A 14,688-nucleotide genomic window follows, 5' to 3' on the forward strand; every position below is an offset into this window, starting at 1 on the left:
TGAATGAACTAAAAACATACAAATACAAGACAGCAGAAGCATTCTAATTGCGTGTAGTACTGTGTTCTAAAGTGGCCACTAGGTGTCAGTAATTGTTCGATGTGACACGCACTAGAATCGTCACAAGGTTCCCTAGGGAACACATCCTTTACTGTGGCTGTTGTGACTGTGAAAAAGGTTAGTTCGCTAGTTTTGATCAAAACTGTTAGCCTTCTCCTGTTCTCCGCTCCACTGGGGTAACTCTGCTTCATTTTTCTCCATCCCACGGCAACAAGTTCATTTTGCTACCCTCTTCCGGAGTCAATGTGCACACGGGCAGTAACATAGAATAGTCCATTGCATGAGAAGTGAGGGGGAAGCGGATTTTAATGTCGTTTTAAGCATGTGAATTAAGACTAAAACAGTAATATGTACTTTAAATAAAATAAAATAAATAATTGTTTTTTATGAGACGTTTGGATGCCCCTAGAAATTTCAGTGCCCTAGACAATTGCCTGTGTTTGCCTAATGGTACGCCCCTTTATCTTGTAAGTTATATCTGTCAAAACCGTTAGCTCAAGAAGACTCGTTTGCTCATGTTGTTTGTTAGCTCATGTTGTTATGTCGTCTGCTGGCCAGTAAATGCACATCACCTATTGCCCAGTTTGAAATGCTTACGTAAATGTGTACACTGTAAAATATGATTATTTATTCTGAAATATTATGATAAACTATAACTAAAATCACAAAAGAACTTTAGACAAGCAAAAAATAAGAAAAAAAACCCCAACAAAAAACAAGAACTGAAAAATATCCCTCTCATCACTCTAGTATCAATAGGATACCACTATATCCCAGATATGGATAATATTGTTATTTTAATCCAGCCGTCCACCTCTACTAAAAACCCTTAAGATCCTAGTATCGCCCCGATAGCATGTCTGTGTTTGAGGCGTCTATTGTGTGTATTCCATTATCTGCAGAGCACGAGGCATGACAATGTTGCTGACTGGGAAAATTGCCTTTCATTCAAATGAAGCAGGTTGACTGGATGTCATTTAACGTGTTAGGGGTAGAAAGCCATGAAGTGTGTGCACGTTTTAATCTGTGTTTGTGTACGTGTGCAGAGTGTGTGTTTGGTGGGTGGAGTTTCCCCGAGGCTTAAATATTTAAAAAAAGACACAGACTGATGACTGCCCAGCCCTCTTTACAGCCTTGAGGCCATTTAGCAGTTAGCAATTTTACAAGCATGGCAGCATCCACTAACTGGTTCTTCCACGCTAAGGTGGGACGTTTACCCACGAAGATCACAGCAGTATTGCAGTGCATGTCCGCCTCATAATACAGTTGGCAGTATTGTTATCTTTATGTGGGTTTTGGTTTATGACATTTGCTAATACAAGAAATGAACACATCTAGAAAAGTAATCATCTACAGATCTTCCCAGTCCCGTATAAAATGTGATCATAATCCAAACATTGGTACCTATAAGCAGGTAAAAAAGTAACCAACAAACCTCACTGTCAATGTTTTGTCAGGCCTGCTTTCAAATGAGCAAGTCGATAAATACTTTATGTCTTTCTGATTTTTTACCATAAAGTAGGTTTAAGCGTGTTTACGGTACTGCTATCAACTGTGCTGCTATTGATGAATTAACACAATTACATGTTTAATGTATTGTGTAAACCTTTCCCGCCGCGGCATCGTTAGTCACCTGCAAAGGTAATCAAAAACCTAATAAACAGCTAATGATAGCTAAATGTATTGCATGCTCTTTAAATTCTACGTTGCACACATCTTGACGGATGACATGATGTATAGATCAGCAACAACCCCCCTTTTCTCTTTTGTCCTTTTGGTTCTTCTGGATCTTTGATGAACACCCCTAAACCACCTTTTTAGCTCAAGGCTATGTTGCCTGATAAACCTCTCTGCCCTCCCCCGTCTCTCCCCGTCCGCGCCCCCCATCCCTCCTCCACCTTGAGCAGACAGCAAGAACCTCCTGCCAGGAGGGGAGAGCATGTGCAGCTGAGGAGAGAGGCTGCATACCAACACTGAGCTCGCACACATTCAGGTTGCACATGGACACACAGTTTGTGCCTGCTGTGCACTCACATATGATACCTTCATGATCCGCCTGCTGATTTTCATACAAACGATGGCAGATATAGCGCAGGCTCACAACTGATAACCGTCACACCTTTTGGTTTGGAGATTTTCATCAACGGGGTTCTACACTAACCTGGATGTGTTTATCTTGAGTTGGACAAACCATGTTTGAGGCCGAGAGGTATGTATGGTGATGATTTCCAACCGCCAGTACAATTTAGGTCACCGTGTATTGAACTGAAGTGTGTTGTTTTGTCGTGACACAGCTGAGTCAGCACTGCCTGGCTACAGTTTCAGCCCGTAAACTGTCTTGTTTAGGCACGTTTCTCCCGCAGTCGGTTACAGGTTAACAGGCAACTGAAACCTGAAGGAGGATCCCTCAGTGTGTTTGTGTGTCCGTGCATGTGTGTGTCCTTGTGTAGTAGTGCAGCTGAAAACATTTTCGTTATCCCAGCAATGTCTGCTGTTCTTCTATGATTAAATAGGCTGCACAAATGTCTTACATTGGAAGTATGTTTTCTTACTCAGTGTGCTATTTTTATTACTTGGAGGTCATGTTTTTGTCGGCAGTGGAAAGGAAAGCAATATGGATCGGAAAAATGTTTGATTGCGCTCATACTGTCCTTCCATGAATACCTGAACTGTTATGCAGTGGAATTGTCTTCTTGTTCTAATGGGAACGTAGAACATCTGACAACTTGCAGTGGTTAAAGAACACAGAATTAGACCAATTGAGAAAATCAACTTAAATCATCAATACAACTGGAACAATGTTGTCTCATTTTGGTCCAACAGCTCAGATGCTGGTGTTGGAAAATCTTGGTCACACAAAGGAAACACTGTGCTTTTGTGGATACTGTACTTATTGAGTCCGCTCTTACTGAGATTCTATATTGAGATAATACCGTTTGGGCTTATATTTCTCCTCACTTAACTGTAAAAACAAAATCATCACGGTCCCACACAGAAAGCATTCAGCCATCCAACGGTCCAGCCTCAACTTAAATAAGCAAACATTTCATTGAGTTACACCTGAGGGAAATGTGTCAATATTTAGCTCCATTAGGAGTCTCCTAAATGGGTCAATATTTGGGGGATTGGTCAGTGTTGTTTTAGTTTGAGTGGGAATGTTTGTGTAAGTGCTGCTAACGGTCACTCTCCGCGTCCTACAACCAATAAATCAAATTCAAGTCCTTCTTATGAAATCAATGCGCCGATTATGTACAGTAGCTCTGACTGTACTTACAGAGTGTTATTTTTTTTTGCCTTTCTGAACAGCCATTTAAGCCGTGGAAGCGGTTGAAATATTGCAGCATGGAGCAGATCTTTTAACACACCACTGTTGCGTACTAACAACCACTTGAGAATTGTATATTAACTTAACTAATAGTTTGTACTCTTCACTGTCATGGGGGTCCCAAATGTAACATGAGAAAAATGAGATGAATTTACGTGCTACCTGCTCTCTGAAATAAGAGAACCGTGTCTTAAAACACGCGGCAAAACTTAATCATCCTCTTCAGTTTGTCTGATGTGAGTTTGTGTTTTACAGCTATATGACTGATGGTGGTTTGGGTCTGTACACACGGCGCTTGAACCGGCTGCCAGACAACATGTCTGCTGTTCGAGAGACACTGCATCGAAACACATCGTCAGGACAGGGAGATGCTGACAGGTAGGTCTTCTAAAACATCCTAATGGACCAACTAGGTATTGGAAATGATCTGACCAATACAGTAGATCCCCGCTTTTCATGGCGAATGGCGAAAAACCGCAAGACAACCATATAGATGTCTATTTTTGACTCTCTAATCAATGCTGCCATGTCTCGGAACTGCTGTACATCAGTTTGCTTGAGCTTGACATTTACAGTATAGCCGTACTCAAAACAACGGTACCACCAAAAATAACATATGTAACGCTACAATGTAAGTATACACCTCACGGACCATACAGGTAGCGAAATGAACAAAAGTTGCGAGAAACACAGCAAAGAAGGTGAGAAACCCCCCTACCTGCCCTTCTTATTTCTGATAGGAAAAATAGCCATGGATCTTCTTTTTTGTTTTTTGTTAGACCTTTTGGAATGAATATAAAATAACAAAAACCAAAGTTACCAGTACTGTACAGTGTTCCCTTGCTCTATCACGGATTCGCTGTTTTGCGGAATTTTTTTTAGTGCTTCTTTTTTTTTAATTACAGTGACCTTTAAGAAGAGTTGCATTGTGGGAAGTTGAGTGTCTCTCTCGTCCTTCTCTCGTCTGTCTGCACCGGCCATTGTTTTCTGCGTCCTGATTGGCTGTAGACCATGTCAATCAGTCTTCTTCGTGTCTCCTGTGTCATCGCTAGCTTGCTTGCTAGCTTCCATCCATCCATTTTCTATGCCGCTAATCCCCACTCGGGTCGCGGGCATGCATCCCAGCTGACCTTCACACTCACATTCATACCTATGGACAATTTAGAGTCGCCAATTAAGATAGCATACATGTTTTTGGAATGTGAGAGGAAACCGGAGTACAGTACCCGCAGAAAACCCACACACGCACGGGGAGAACTCCACACAGAGATTTGAACCCAGATCTTCTGACCGTGTGGCCACCGTGCAACAGGAGGAGTACTGCAGCAATGTTTTAAAAGGATAGAAAAACGCTACAGTGGAACGGTGCCATGACAAAAACGCACGGTCACACGAGTGAAATACACGTGAGTGACTTCTGTCCGACCTGCAGGTTGATTATTAAAATTCAAACGAAAGTGTTTAAACAAGAGAGAAACATGAGAATATGCATGTGTGAGAAAAGTGTATAAAGTGTGTGGTGAGGGGTTTTACAGCCTCAAAACATAAAAAAGTTTTTAAAAAAAATGAAATTGGCTACTTCGCGGATTTCACTTATTGCGGGCTATTTTGGGAACCTATCCCCCGCATTAACCGAGGGAACACAAATTAGCAGGGTCGTGAATGCTGACTTGTGGGGATTCACTGCAGTTCATTTAATGCACACACATGAAACTAGATTTCAGTATATTAATGATAACACAAGATGTTTGCCTGACCTCACCCCACCCCCATAGTGGACATGGAGTCAAAAGAGGTTATTCACCCTTCTAAGGGGGTATTGTAGGTCATTCATCCTTCTAAAGGAGTATTTTCATAAAAGGGACTTTTTAAAAGGTGGACTATATCTAGCAGCTAATACTATACAGTATGTGGTTCTAACATTTGTGCTGGCTGAATATGAGTTCTGAGTCAAAAGCTGACAAGAATGAGTAAAGCTCACAAGTTAAATGACTTGTCTTGTGTGAATGTCTTGTGTTACTCTATTGACAACACAGTTGGGATGTCTTGCCTGGTTGCCTAGCAGCCACACGTGATGTCTAGACTGTAAGAAGTCATCACCCGTGGTAATTGGTTGGTAAACTTTAGAGGTGCTGCTGAGGGGTTTTGGTATTTTTAACCAGTGTCAGGCCACTTTACACTTTACTTTGTCTTATATGCTAAGCTTGCTCCCATTTATATTTACCAAACAGGAATAAGACACAAAATTAATCATTATGGAGAATATTTGTGTGAGTGTGAGCTCTTCACAAATAAATATCAGTATGTTATGATTTGGTGTATCCCAGGATGGAGGCAGGTAGGATGAGTAAGGTCTTTAATAAACAATAAGATGGTCTGACACGGAGCGGCAATGTACAAAAAAAGGTCACAGAGGGAGTGGTGCACAGACCTAACTAAATAAGGCACACAGTGCAAATAGAAGGAATGTATTAGGACACTGACAAACAGCAAGAAAACTAACAAGGGGTTAGGGAGTGTTCCTAAATCGCGATAACACACGAAGGAGCTAGAGGACAAACAAAACTGAATAGCGAACACAGAAGACAGACCTGTGTGTAGGAATACATGGAAGTAACGCAGTACCAGGTCACCTCAGGAAACAGAAGGGAATTAACAAACTGCCGTTCACTCACATCTAGTCGAATGAAGAGCAGCAAGGAATACGTGCACGGATCACAAGCATCAGAACCGCAGTGCGAAAGAACACCACTAATTACTAACCAAGAGACAGGTGTGTACAGGAGTGAGGAGACAGGAGTGTGTAAAGTGTAATAAAAACAAGAGCTGTATCAGTAATTCTGCCTTGACAATAATAATAATTGCGTAACAATATTATTGTGAGTGAAATAGAACTACACTGCAATGGTAAGTGTTATTATTAATATTATCACTTTTTGTAGATAAAGTCATTGAAATGTTCAGAACATTAATTGTAAGGCAGTTCTAAACTAATGCTTTGTCCAACCACAGTAATTCAATTTTTAATTGTCGTATTATTATATTTGTAAATGTGGCCGAGACCAAAGACTAAGCACAAAAATGTAGTCCTAATAATAAACAAGTGTCTCTCCATCACTTCAGTGCATGATAAGCTATCCTTGCAGATTGATATTTGCACTGAAATGAGTTTACTTTTCAAAAGAAATGTTGAACATAATTATTCTTTCATCAGGCCCATGTGGGCCGCATGGCTGATGTTGTATGGCAAATAACAATGTTGAGATTAGAAAAAAAACTGTCCCGTGGGCACTAGGCCTGAGATGATAATCAATTAATTGATTAATCACACAATAAAGGAAAATGAACTTGCTAATTTTACCGGCCTTAATGTATTGCCATGTGCATGTGTGTCTGTTTTCCCCTTTTCCCGCCTCCAAACAGGCAGGAAGAGCGCTCACTTTGTGCATTGGTTTCAGCGACTTGGTGCGTTTGTTCCATAGAACAACGGTATGAACGGAGTGAGCCCTTTTGTCAGTCGTAGAGTTTCTTTGTCTCATTGGGCGGAAGCAGGGCCACTGGCATACACACAGACTGCAGAAGGGTGTAACGTAGTACAAATTAAATTAGTAGTTAGTAAAAGACTCAATCGCTTGTATTGTCTCATCTCTTGTGACACCCCTAATGGTAACAGATTCGAGTGTTGCAAACCGCCTCTTCTATAAATCCTCAGGTGTGGCTAATTTCCTGTCTGTCAGACTTTTGACCTCTGCCCCCTGAGCTGCCCTTTGTATACACACACACACCCACAATCCTTCACACTAAACTCCTCCGGTCCGTAGCTGAGCCGCAACAAAACCGTCCCACGGCTCACCTTTCATCTCCCCCAGCTCCTCTGTCTTTCCATGCATCTTTTTATCTAACTTGTTTTTTTATTAGGGCTGATAAAAAGAGGAAGGAGTTGGGAAGCAATTATGGCATAAAAGTCAGGCACCTTCCTTTTTGAACTCTTTGAATGTGCACTTTCATGTTTCTGTCTAATTGACCACAAGGAGGCTCCCATTTCCCCCCTGAAAAAATGCCTGGTTGCTGGTTGAGATTAATTTGGAAGGTTTGGGCAGTGGTGAATAAAAACATTACAAAGTGTTAGCACTATAAATACGAACAAGGGGAGACTGTAATGAGAGATGAGACTAATTTAATAGACGTTGTTTGCTCATACTGCCGTCAGAGCAGGTGGTGTACTGTGAAATCTGTATTTACTTAAATGTTTTTCCAACATTTTGTGGTTTGTGAGGGTCGAAGGTGAAGGTCTGAAAATCTTGATGTATTCATGTGATCCATATTTGCTGACTAGGCGTGGTACCTGTTTTATATGTCCTCTTACGTGATGCTGCCTGTCTGAACGGGTGGTCATGTGGGGGAGGGGAAGGGTGTCGGGTGTTGCTTGGATATTGGGGCAAAAAAGTTGTGGCCCCTGCTCAAGGGGGGCACTGGCTTCAAAGGGTTTGGGTTCACCTTTAAGCCTTCATGCTAAAGCATTCGGATGGAGCCCAACATGCACTAATGAGGAGTGTAAAGAAAGCAGCACCGGGAGCCTTTGATGGAACAGCTTGTTCAAATCTCACAGCACCACTCAGTGCATTGTCTTGTCCACTGATGTGACAGCAGATAAGACTGATGTGCATATTATTGGACAAAAATAGTTTCACCACATATGTGTCTGAAGGCCAATAAACTGTTTGCGTGTCTGCGTCTGTTTTTATCCTTGTCATTTATCTGTGCAGCTGGAGAGGAAGCCATCTATAACAGCATGTCCTCTGATTTGAATTCTTTTTGTTGAAGGAGACAAAAGAGACTGTGTGTGGTGTGAAACTGGTTTTGCTTAGCAGTTGCCATATGAACTCACTGGCCACAACATTGCACATACAATAGATCCACAATTTAATAAGCAGATCCAATACAAGAGTGTCCGAGTAAGTAATTAAAACATCTGCCCTATCCAAAGATGATAATGCTCAATTTTCATTAACACCGACAGTGTGCCTCTACAGAGTCTAATAAATAAGTAGAGATGTCCAATAATATCGGCTGACCAACATTATCGGCGTTAATTATGAGATATCAATTCGTTTCGTATCGGCTTTTCTGCCGATAATGATATCGGCGCGTGAGTGATGACGTGCTCCACACAGCAACAAGCTTCCTAGCTCAGCATGTCTGTGGTCTGGCATTATTTCCAAGTTTTGTGTCTGGATTGTAGATATGTGTAACTGAGGGTCTTAGTAAGATGTCCACTGACATGCAAGCTCAACACGACGAAAGGATGGCAGCCGTGAAGTTTCTTCTTCTACGTGTTTATTGCGGGTCACAACCAGCGTTATAGGTGCATACCGCCACCTACTGTACTGGAGTGTGTATGCTTAGGCTTAGGCTTAGGTTACAGACGAGATTGTTATATACACAAATGTGTGTGTATGTGCGTACATACAGTATATGTATGCATATACAGGTATACAATGGTGTGAAAAAGTTTGCCCCCTTCCTGATTTTTTTTATTTGTATATGTTTGTCACACTCAAATGTTTCATATCCATCCATCCATCCATCCATTTTCTATACCGCTTCATCCTCATTAGGGTCGCGGGGGTGTTTCATATCAAACTAATTTAAATATTAGTCCATGACAACACAATTGAACACAAAATGCAGTTTTTAAATGAAACTGTTTATTATTAAGGGAGTAAAAAATCCAAACCTACATGGCCCTGTGTGACAAAGTTAAAACATAACTTAACTGAGATTAATTGAGATCTATCAGTCTGGAAAAGCTTATAAAGCCATTCCTAAAGCTTTGGGACTTCGGCTAGCCACAATGACAGCCATTATCCACAAATGGCAAAAACATGGAACAGTGGTGAATCTTCCCAGGAGTGGCCGGCCAACCAAGAGCACAGCGACAACTCATCCAAGAGGTCACAAAAGACCCCGCAACAACATATAAAGAACTGCAGGACGCACTGACTTGCCTCAGTTAAGGTCACATTAATTACCACATTAAGGCTTGTCTCAGTTTTGCCAGAAAATATTTTGATGATCCCTTTCCCTGATGATACCTTTGGGAAAATATTCAGATGAGACAAAACTTTTTGGAAGGTGTGTGTCCCATTACATCTGGCGTAATAGTAACAAGTTTCAGAAAAATAACATCATACCAAGAGTAAACAGGAAAATATGGTGGTGGAAGTGTGATGGTCTGAGTCTGTTTTGCTGCTTCAGGACCTGGAAGACTTGCTGTCATAAATGGAACCATGAATTCTGCCGTCTACCAAAAAATCCTGAAGGAGAATATCCAAGCATTTATTTGTGACCTCAAGTTGAAACAAACTTGGGTTCTGCAGCAGGATAATGATCCAAAACACATTTTGGAGTGGCCTAGTCAATGTCCTGACCTGAATCCTATTGTGATGCTTTGGCATGACCTTTAAAAAGGCGCTTTATGCTGGAAAACCCTCCAATGTGGCTGAATTACAGCAATACTGCAAAGATGAGTGGGCCAAAATTCCTCCACAGCGCTGTAAAAGACTCATTGCAAGTTATCTCAAACACTTGATTGCAGTTTTTGCTGCTAAGGGTGGCCCAACCAGTTATTAGGTTTTTGGGGCAATCATTTTTTCACACAGAGCCATGTTGGTTTGTTTTTGTTTTCCCCCTTAATAATAAAAAGTTTACAAAATTAAAAACTGCATTTTGTGTTCAGTTGTATTGTCATTTGCTAATATTTAAATTTGTTTGATGATCAGAAACATTTAAGTGTGACAAACATGCAAATAAATAAGAAATCAGGAAGGGGCTAAAAACTTTTTTATGCCACTGTATATCAAGTTGTGTATTTACAAACATATAGGAGAAAAGGAAAAACATACCTTACACATTAATGTGTAACCTTCAGCTGTCCTACATCTGATGTATTAGCCCTGTGCCCTTAAGATATATGCCATTAGAGCCTGGCTACATTCTCTCAGTCATGAAGCTCGGGAGGCACTTTCTATTATAGCTTCGTCTTACCGTCACACCATACAGCCATCAAGAGCCCAAAGACAAAACAGCACACTTTCGACCTTCACAATAAAAACGCTTAAGGGTTTCAGCAAAAATATCTTCAATTTGCAATGAAAGCACTGGTTATGCGAGGGGGGAGGTAAGGCGTCTTCCTTTTAATTGACATGATTAGTGTTGAGACAAATTGTTTTGTTTAACTTCCATTGCATTGTTGCATAACTTGTCTGATTTTTGTCTCAACAGTGTTTATTTGTGAAATGCATCCAGTTGCACCACAGTAAAATAAGCATAATATCTTCATTGCACAAGACATTACTGACATTAGTTTGAGAGAAGAACTGCTGCCAATATTGGTATTGGTAATGTTAAATCACATGGCAGAGAATGAATAAGGAATGCATAGAAAGTAGGAAGGACGAAAGGCTTATATTGAGCTTCCGCACTACCGGTTTCAGTAGTAGATCATAGACATAATGTTGTTTAGGCTAACTTAAGTGTCCCACACTGGCTGCTTCAAAGACTTAGAAGCCTATTTTCCATTAACGTGCTAACATTACTTCGAGGTGTGTTGACATTATTGTGTCTGCCCACATAATGTAAAATCATTATATTGTAAGTTGGATGGCTTGTTTATAATTCTTTACTTGAGCTGTCATGATGGTTCATTGTCAGAAGTAGAGGCTGTCTGCAACAGCTGAGTTTCGCTAAGAGTGTAATCTTGTTTTTTTCACCCTTGTGGAGCTCTAATCTGCAATACAACATCAATTTGCTTGTGTGCAGCACCTCCCAAAATATCTCTCACAAACATCACTCAGAAATACAAATAATTGTGTTCTTGAGTGGTCTTGATGTAATATAAATGTATTGTGCAAATAAGGGTGATTCTCCTGAAAGGGGTATCAGCGAAGGTGCTGTTTTCAAAAGTTATGCTTGGTCACCCTGTCCTCTCCTCAGGTCTGATTTGCACACATGCAGTACACAGAGAGACATGCTCCCCTACCCTTAGGTTGTTGGCTCTCCTGTCTGGGCTTGAGTTGGTCCCATGTTGCCCTCAGGTACAGGAAGCGAGAGGCTGACCCTCTGTTATCGACATTTTTCTTAAAGCAACCAACAACACCTGTCCAGTCTCCCCTCACCTCTCTGTCGCTCTTCTTTACCCTCACCTTCCCCAAATCTTCAGTTTTTTTTTAACCTTGCCTCATTTAACTCGCCAAATCTGACTGCTTCCCTCCTTCTAGCCTTGTTTTAATGAGCAAGCAAACCTGTTCCCTGCAGAACAGGAGTTGAACCGTGTAGCTCCATGTGTGGCTTTCCCCTCAAACCATATTTGCATTTATACTGGAAATAGCAACAACCTGTCAAGATTGACCCCAGCTGCTGTGTCAGGACGTCTCGCCAACACAAACCCTGATTGGCAGTGTGTGGGTGTCCAAGTCTGCTGTGTGTGTGCGTACTAAGTTCAGTACTATTCCCTGTTCTGGAATAGTGTTTAGTTAATGATGGTTGCAGGGTCTGTCAGTGTTGGGTTACCAGAATCATTGCTACCACCCTGAGTCCTCCTTCTTGGACCCTGGACTACTTAGCCATTGATTACAAACAACCTTTATATGACTTAGCATTTTTGTGTTGTTTTTTTTATATGTGGCTTGGTCTGTAGGTTTCCATTTGTATGGCATTTCTGACTTTGAAAGATCCTATGTTGGTATCAGACGACGAATAAATAGAGCAGTGTTTGCTTGCGTATACGTGGTGTTCACATTGTTGATGACGCACATAGTGTGAAACATTAGAAATATTGCAGGAGCTATTCAAGTCATTGCAGAAAAATGCCTTTTTTATATTACCTATATGTCAACTTCACATTCATTGTGACTGTGTTAATATTTGCTTTGAGTTATCAACATCCACCCCTTCTCTTTGTTTCCCGTCTGCTTGCTTTCATGCTAGCAGCATACACAAGACAAAGCAAATCATTTCCTTCCGACTGCGTTTCGCTTCTTTAAAATTCGATATAAATTCCCTCCAACCGTATTGATGCAGAGAGAAGAATAATTCAGTGTGACCGAGTGTGTATCTGTGTGTGTTTTTCAACATCGGGATTTCAGCACAGGCTGTCATATCACATGTGTTAACTGTTCTCCCAAGCTCGCACTTGAAACACAATACATACAAGTAGACTAGGACAAATCTATTGTGTTTTTGTTTTCTGGTTATTTATTATCTACATATACATTACACAATTTTTCGTGCATTGTATTGTAGCCTATATCTTCAGAAGAATTGGCTACATATACTTTTGTAATATAAGATTATTGGTACACTTTACAATAAGGTACACAAAATTATAGTAGTTAATGAGGAACAAACCTACCTAACCCTAACCACTACTCATTAGTTAGTCATTAGTTCTTCATTAGTTCCTCAGTAACTACTTTAAATTTATGTGCCTTGGTTCCTCAGTACCTACTCTACTCATTAGTTCCTCATTAGTTGCTCAGTAACTAGTCAAAATTTATGTGCCTCTGTCATTTGTTTTTCATTAGTTCTTCATTAGTTCCTCAGTAACTTCCATGTTTTTGTTTACCTTATTGTAAAGTGTGACCAGATTATTTTTCTCATTTGAAAATTGCAAGGCAAGATAATTTTTTTAGGAAAAATAAGAAACTTGCTGAAAATGGGACATTTTTACTTTCTTGCAATTTAGTTTTTTCAGTGTAGAAGTACATTTATCTACCGTAAATTCCGGTGTATAAGCCGCACCCACTAAATTTAGAGGAAAAAACAGATTTGTTCTTATACAAGCCACAACTGTGTATAAACCACAGGTTTGCACGTCATAAAATAAATATTTAGTGCACAGAAAGATGTTACACATAAATTTTTTTTCAACTTTTAATAAAATAAATGCTTTTTTTCCAAACGAAAACGTCTGCGTGCCAGACGGTGGTGCAACACTGCTAGTAACGTACAGTAGATAACAGTAGCCTACCCTCTTCTGTGTCAGAATTGAGCAGCGTGCTAATTCCTCTCCTCATTCAACAGCAGTGGTCCTACACGAAGCAGCCATGTTTCATTGTCTTGACAGCCAAATCCATTGCCATCCAGCCATCACTTTTCTATGCCGCTTATCCTCAAATCCAATGCCTTTAACTTGAAAGTTAAATTTATTTGTGTATGTTTTATGATGGAAGCTTGTCACTATCGGGTTGACACTGCGAATGTGCACAACATGTCTACGTTCCAGTACAGTAAGTGGCGGTATGCAACTGAACGTTGGTTGCGACCCGCCATAAACAAGAAGAAGAAGAAGAACGTCGTTTATTTTTGGTAGTCAGTGTTAGATGGATACATAGATAGATACTTTATTAAACTCCAAGAGAACAACACGGCATTTTATATTTTGTTTTATATGCTTTATTGTGTCTGTATTTATATTTATTGATGTATAGTATACATGAGCGGACATGTACACCTGTGACGCTACATACATTGTGTAAGTTTCAGTAGGGTCACTTGGGAAATTGCTGGATATTACACACTATTTCTGATTGAGTTATCGCTCTGGACTTCATAAGATCCACGGTACAGTGGAACCTTTGAGTCATCATAGCGTGTGGATCCACCTGGCAGATGCAGGTGTGTGTCAACACGATCGCTGCACAAATTCCAATAACAGGCTTTGCAATCTTGGGGGTGCATTTATAGTGTTTATTGAATAATCCAAATCCAACAATGTTTTACATTAGATTTTTATATAAATTGTGCTCACTGTAAACTGGAGTGTGTGCATTTGTAAATGGCTCCACTCAACGAGAGCAGAGGATTAGCAAACGGTGAGAATGGTGGCTTCTCAGCGTTTTCTGGATGTTTCCTGAACTTTTTGCCGTTATGATGGACTATCTTAGCAATAGCATTTTCCGAAATACATATTTAAACAATTAGTAGTAGTTCTGAATTATAGAAGATGTAATGAGATTAGAACATGACCACACCAAGCATCATGGGAAATGTAGTTTTTAGCCACATATTAGCTGCACCGATGCATAAGACGCAGAGTTCAAAGTCTGACTAAAAAGTAGCGGCTTGTACACCGGAATTTCCGACTTACATCACAGTCAAGGAACAAGGAACTCGTACGTAACCCGAATACCACCTGTGAATGCACCATCCATTCATATTCAGCCCCCTTCCAGCATTAGTATCCATCATTCTTAAATGTGGTTTTGTATCTGTTGGGACCAATCGTTATTATTATTTTAACA

At 40.4% G+C, this 14,688-nt stretch overlaps 1 protein-coding gene across 11 annotated transcripts in view; it reads left to right on the forward strand.

The window, feature by feature from the left end:
• The window catches only part of nav2a (neuron navigator 2a), a 229,267-nt gene that overhangs the window by 173,058 nt on the left and 41,521 nt on the right, over positions 1 to 14,688 (forward strand). For 10 of the 11 annotated variants that reach the window (XM_054769967.1, XM_054769969.1, XM_054769961.1 and 7 more), the window contains one exon: positions 3,641 to 3,763. In XM_054769967.1, coding sequence (XP_054625942.1) covers positions 3,641 to 3,763 — 123 coding nt within the window. Of the gene's footprint in view, positions 1 to 2,104; positions 2,270 to 3,640; positions 3,764 to 14,688 lie in introns of those variants that run through there. The other variant, XM_054769972.1, reaches the window with a different exon arrangement.

The sequence above is a fragment of the Dunckerocampus dactyliophorus genome, chromosome 3 (assembly GCF_027744805.1).
Source record: "Dunckerocampus dactyliophorus isolate RoL2022-P2 chromosome 3, RoL_Ddac_1.1, whole genome shotgun sequence".
In the NCBI taxonomy this organism is placed as follows: Eukaryota; Metazoa; Chordata; class Actinopteri; order Syngnathiformes; family Syngnathidae; genus Dunckerocampus; species Dunckerocampus dactyliophorus.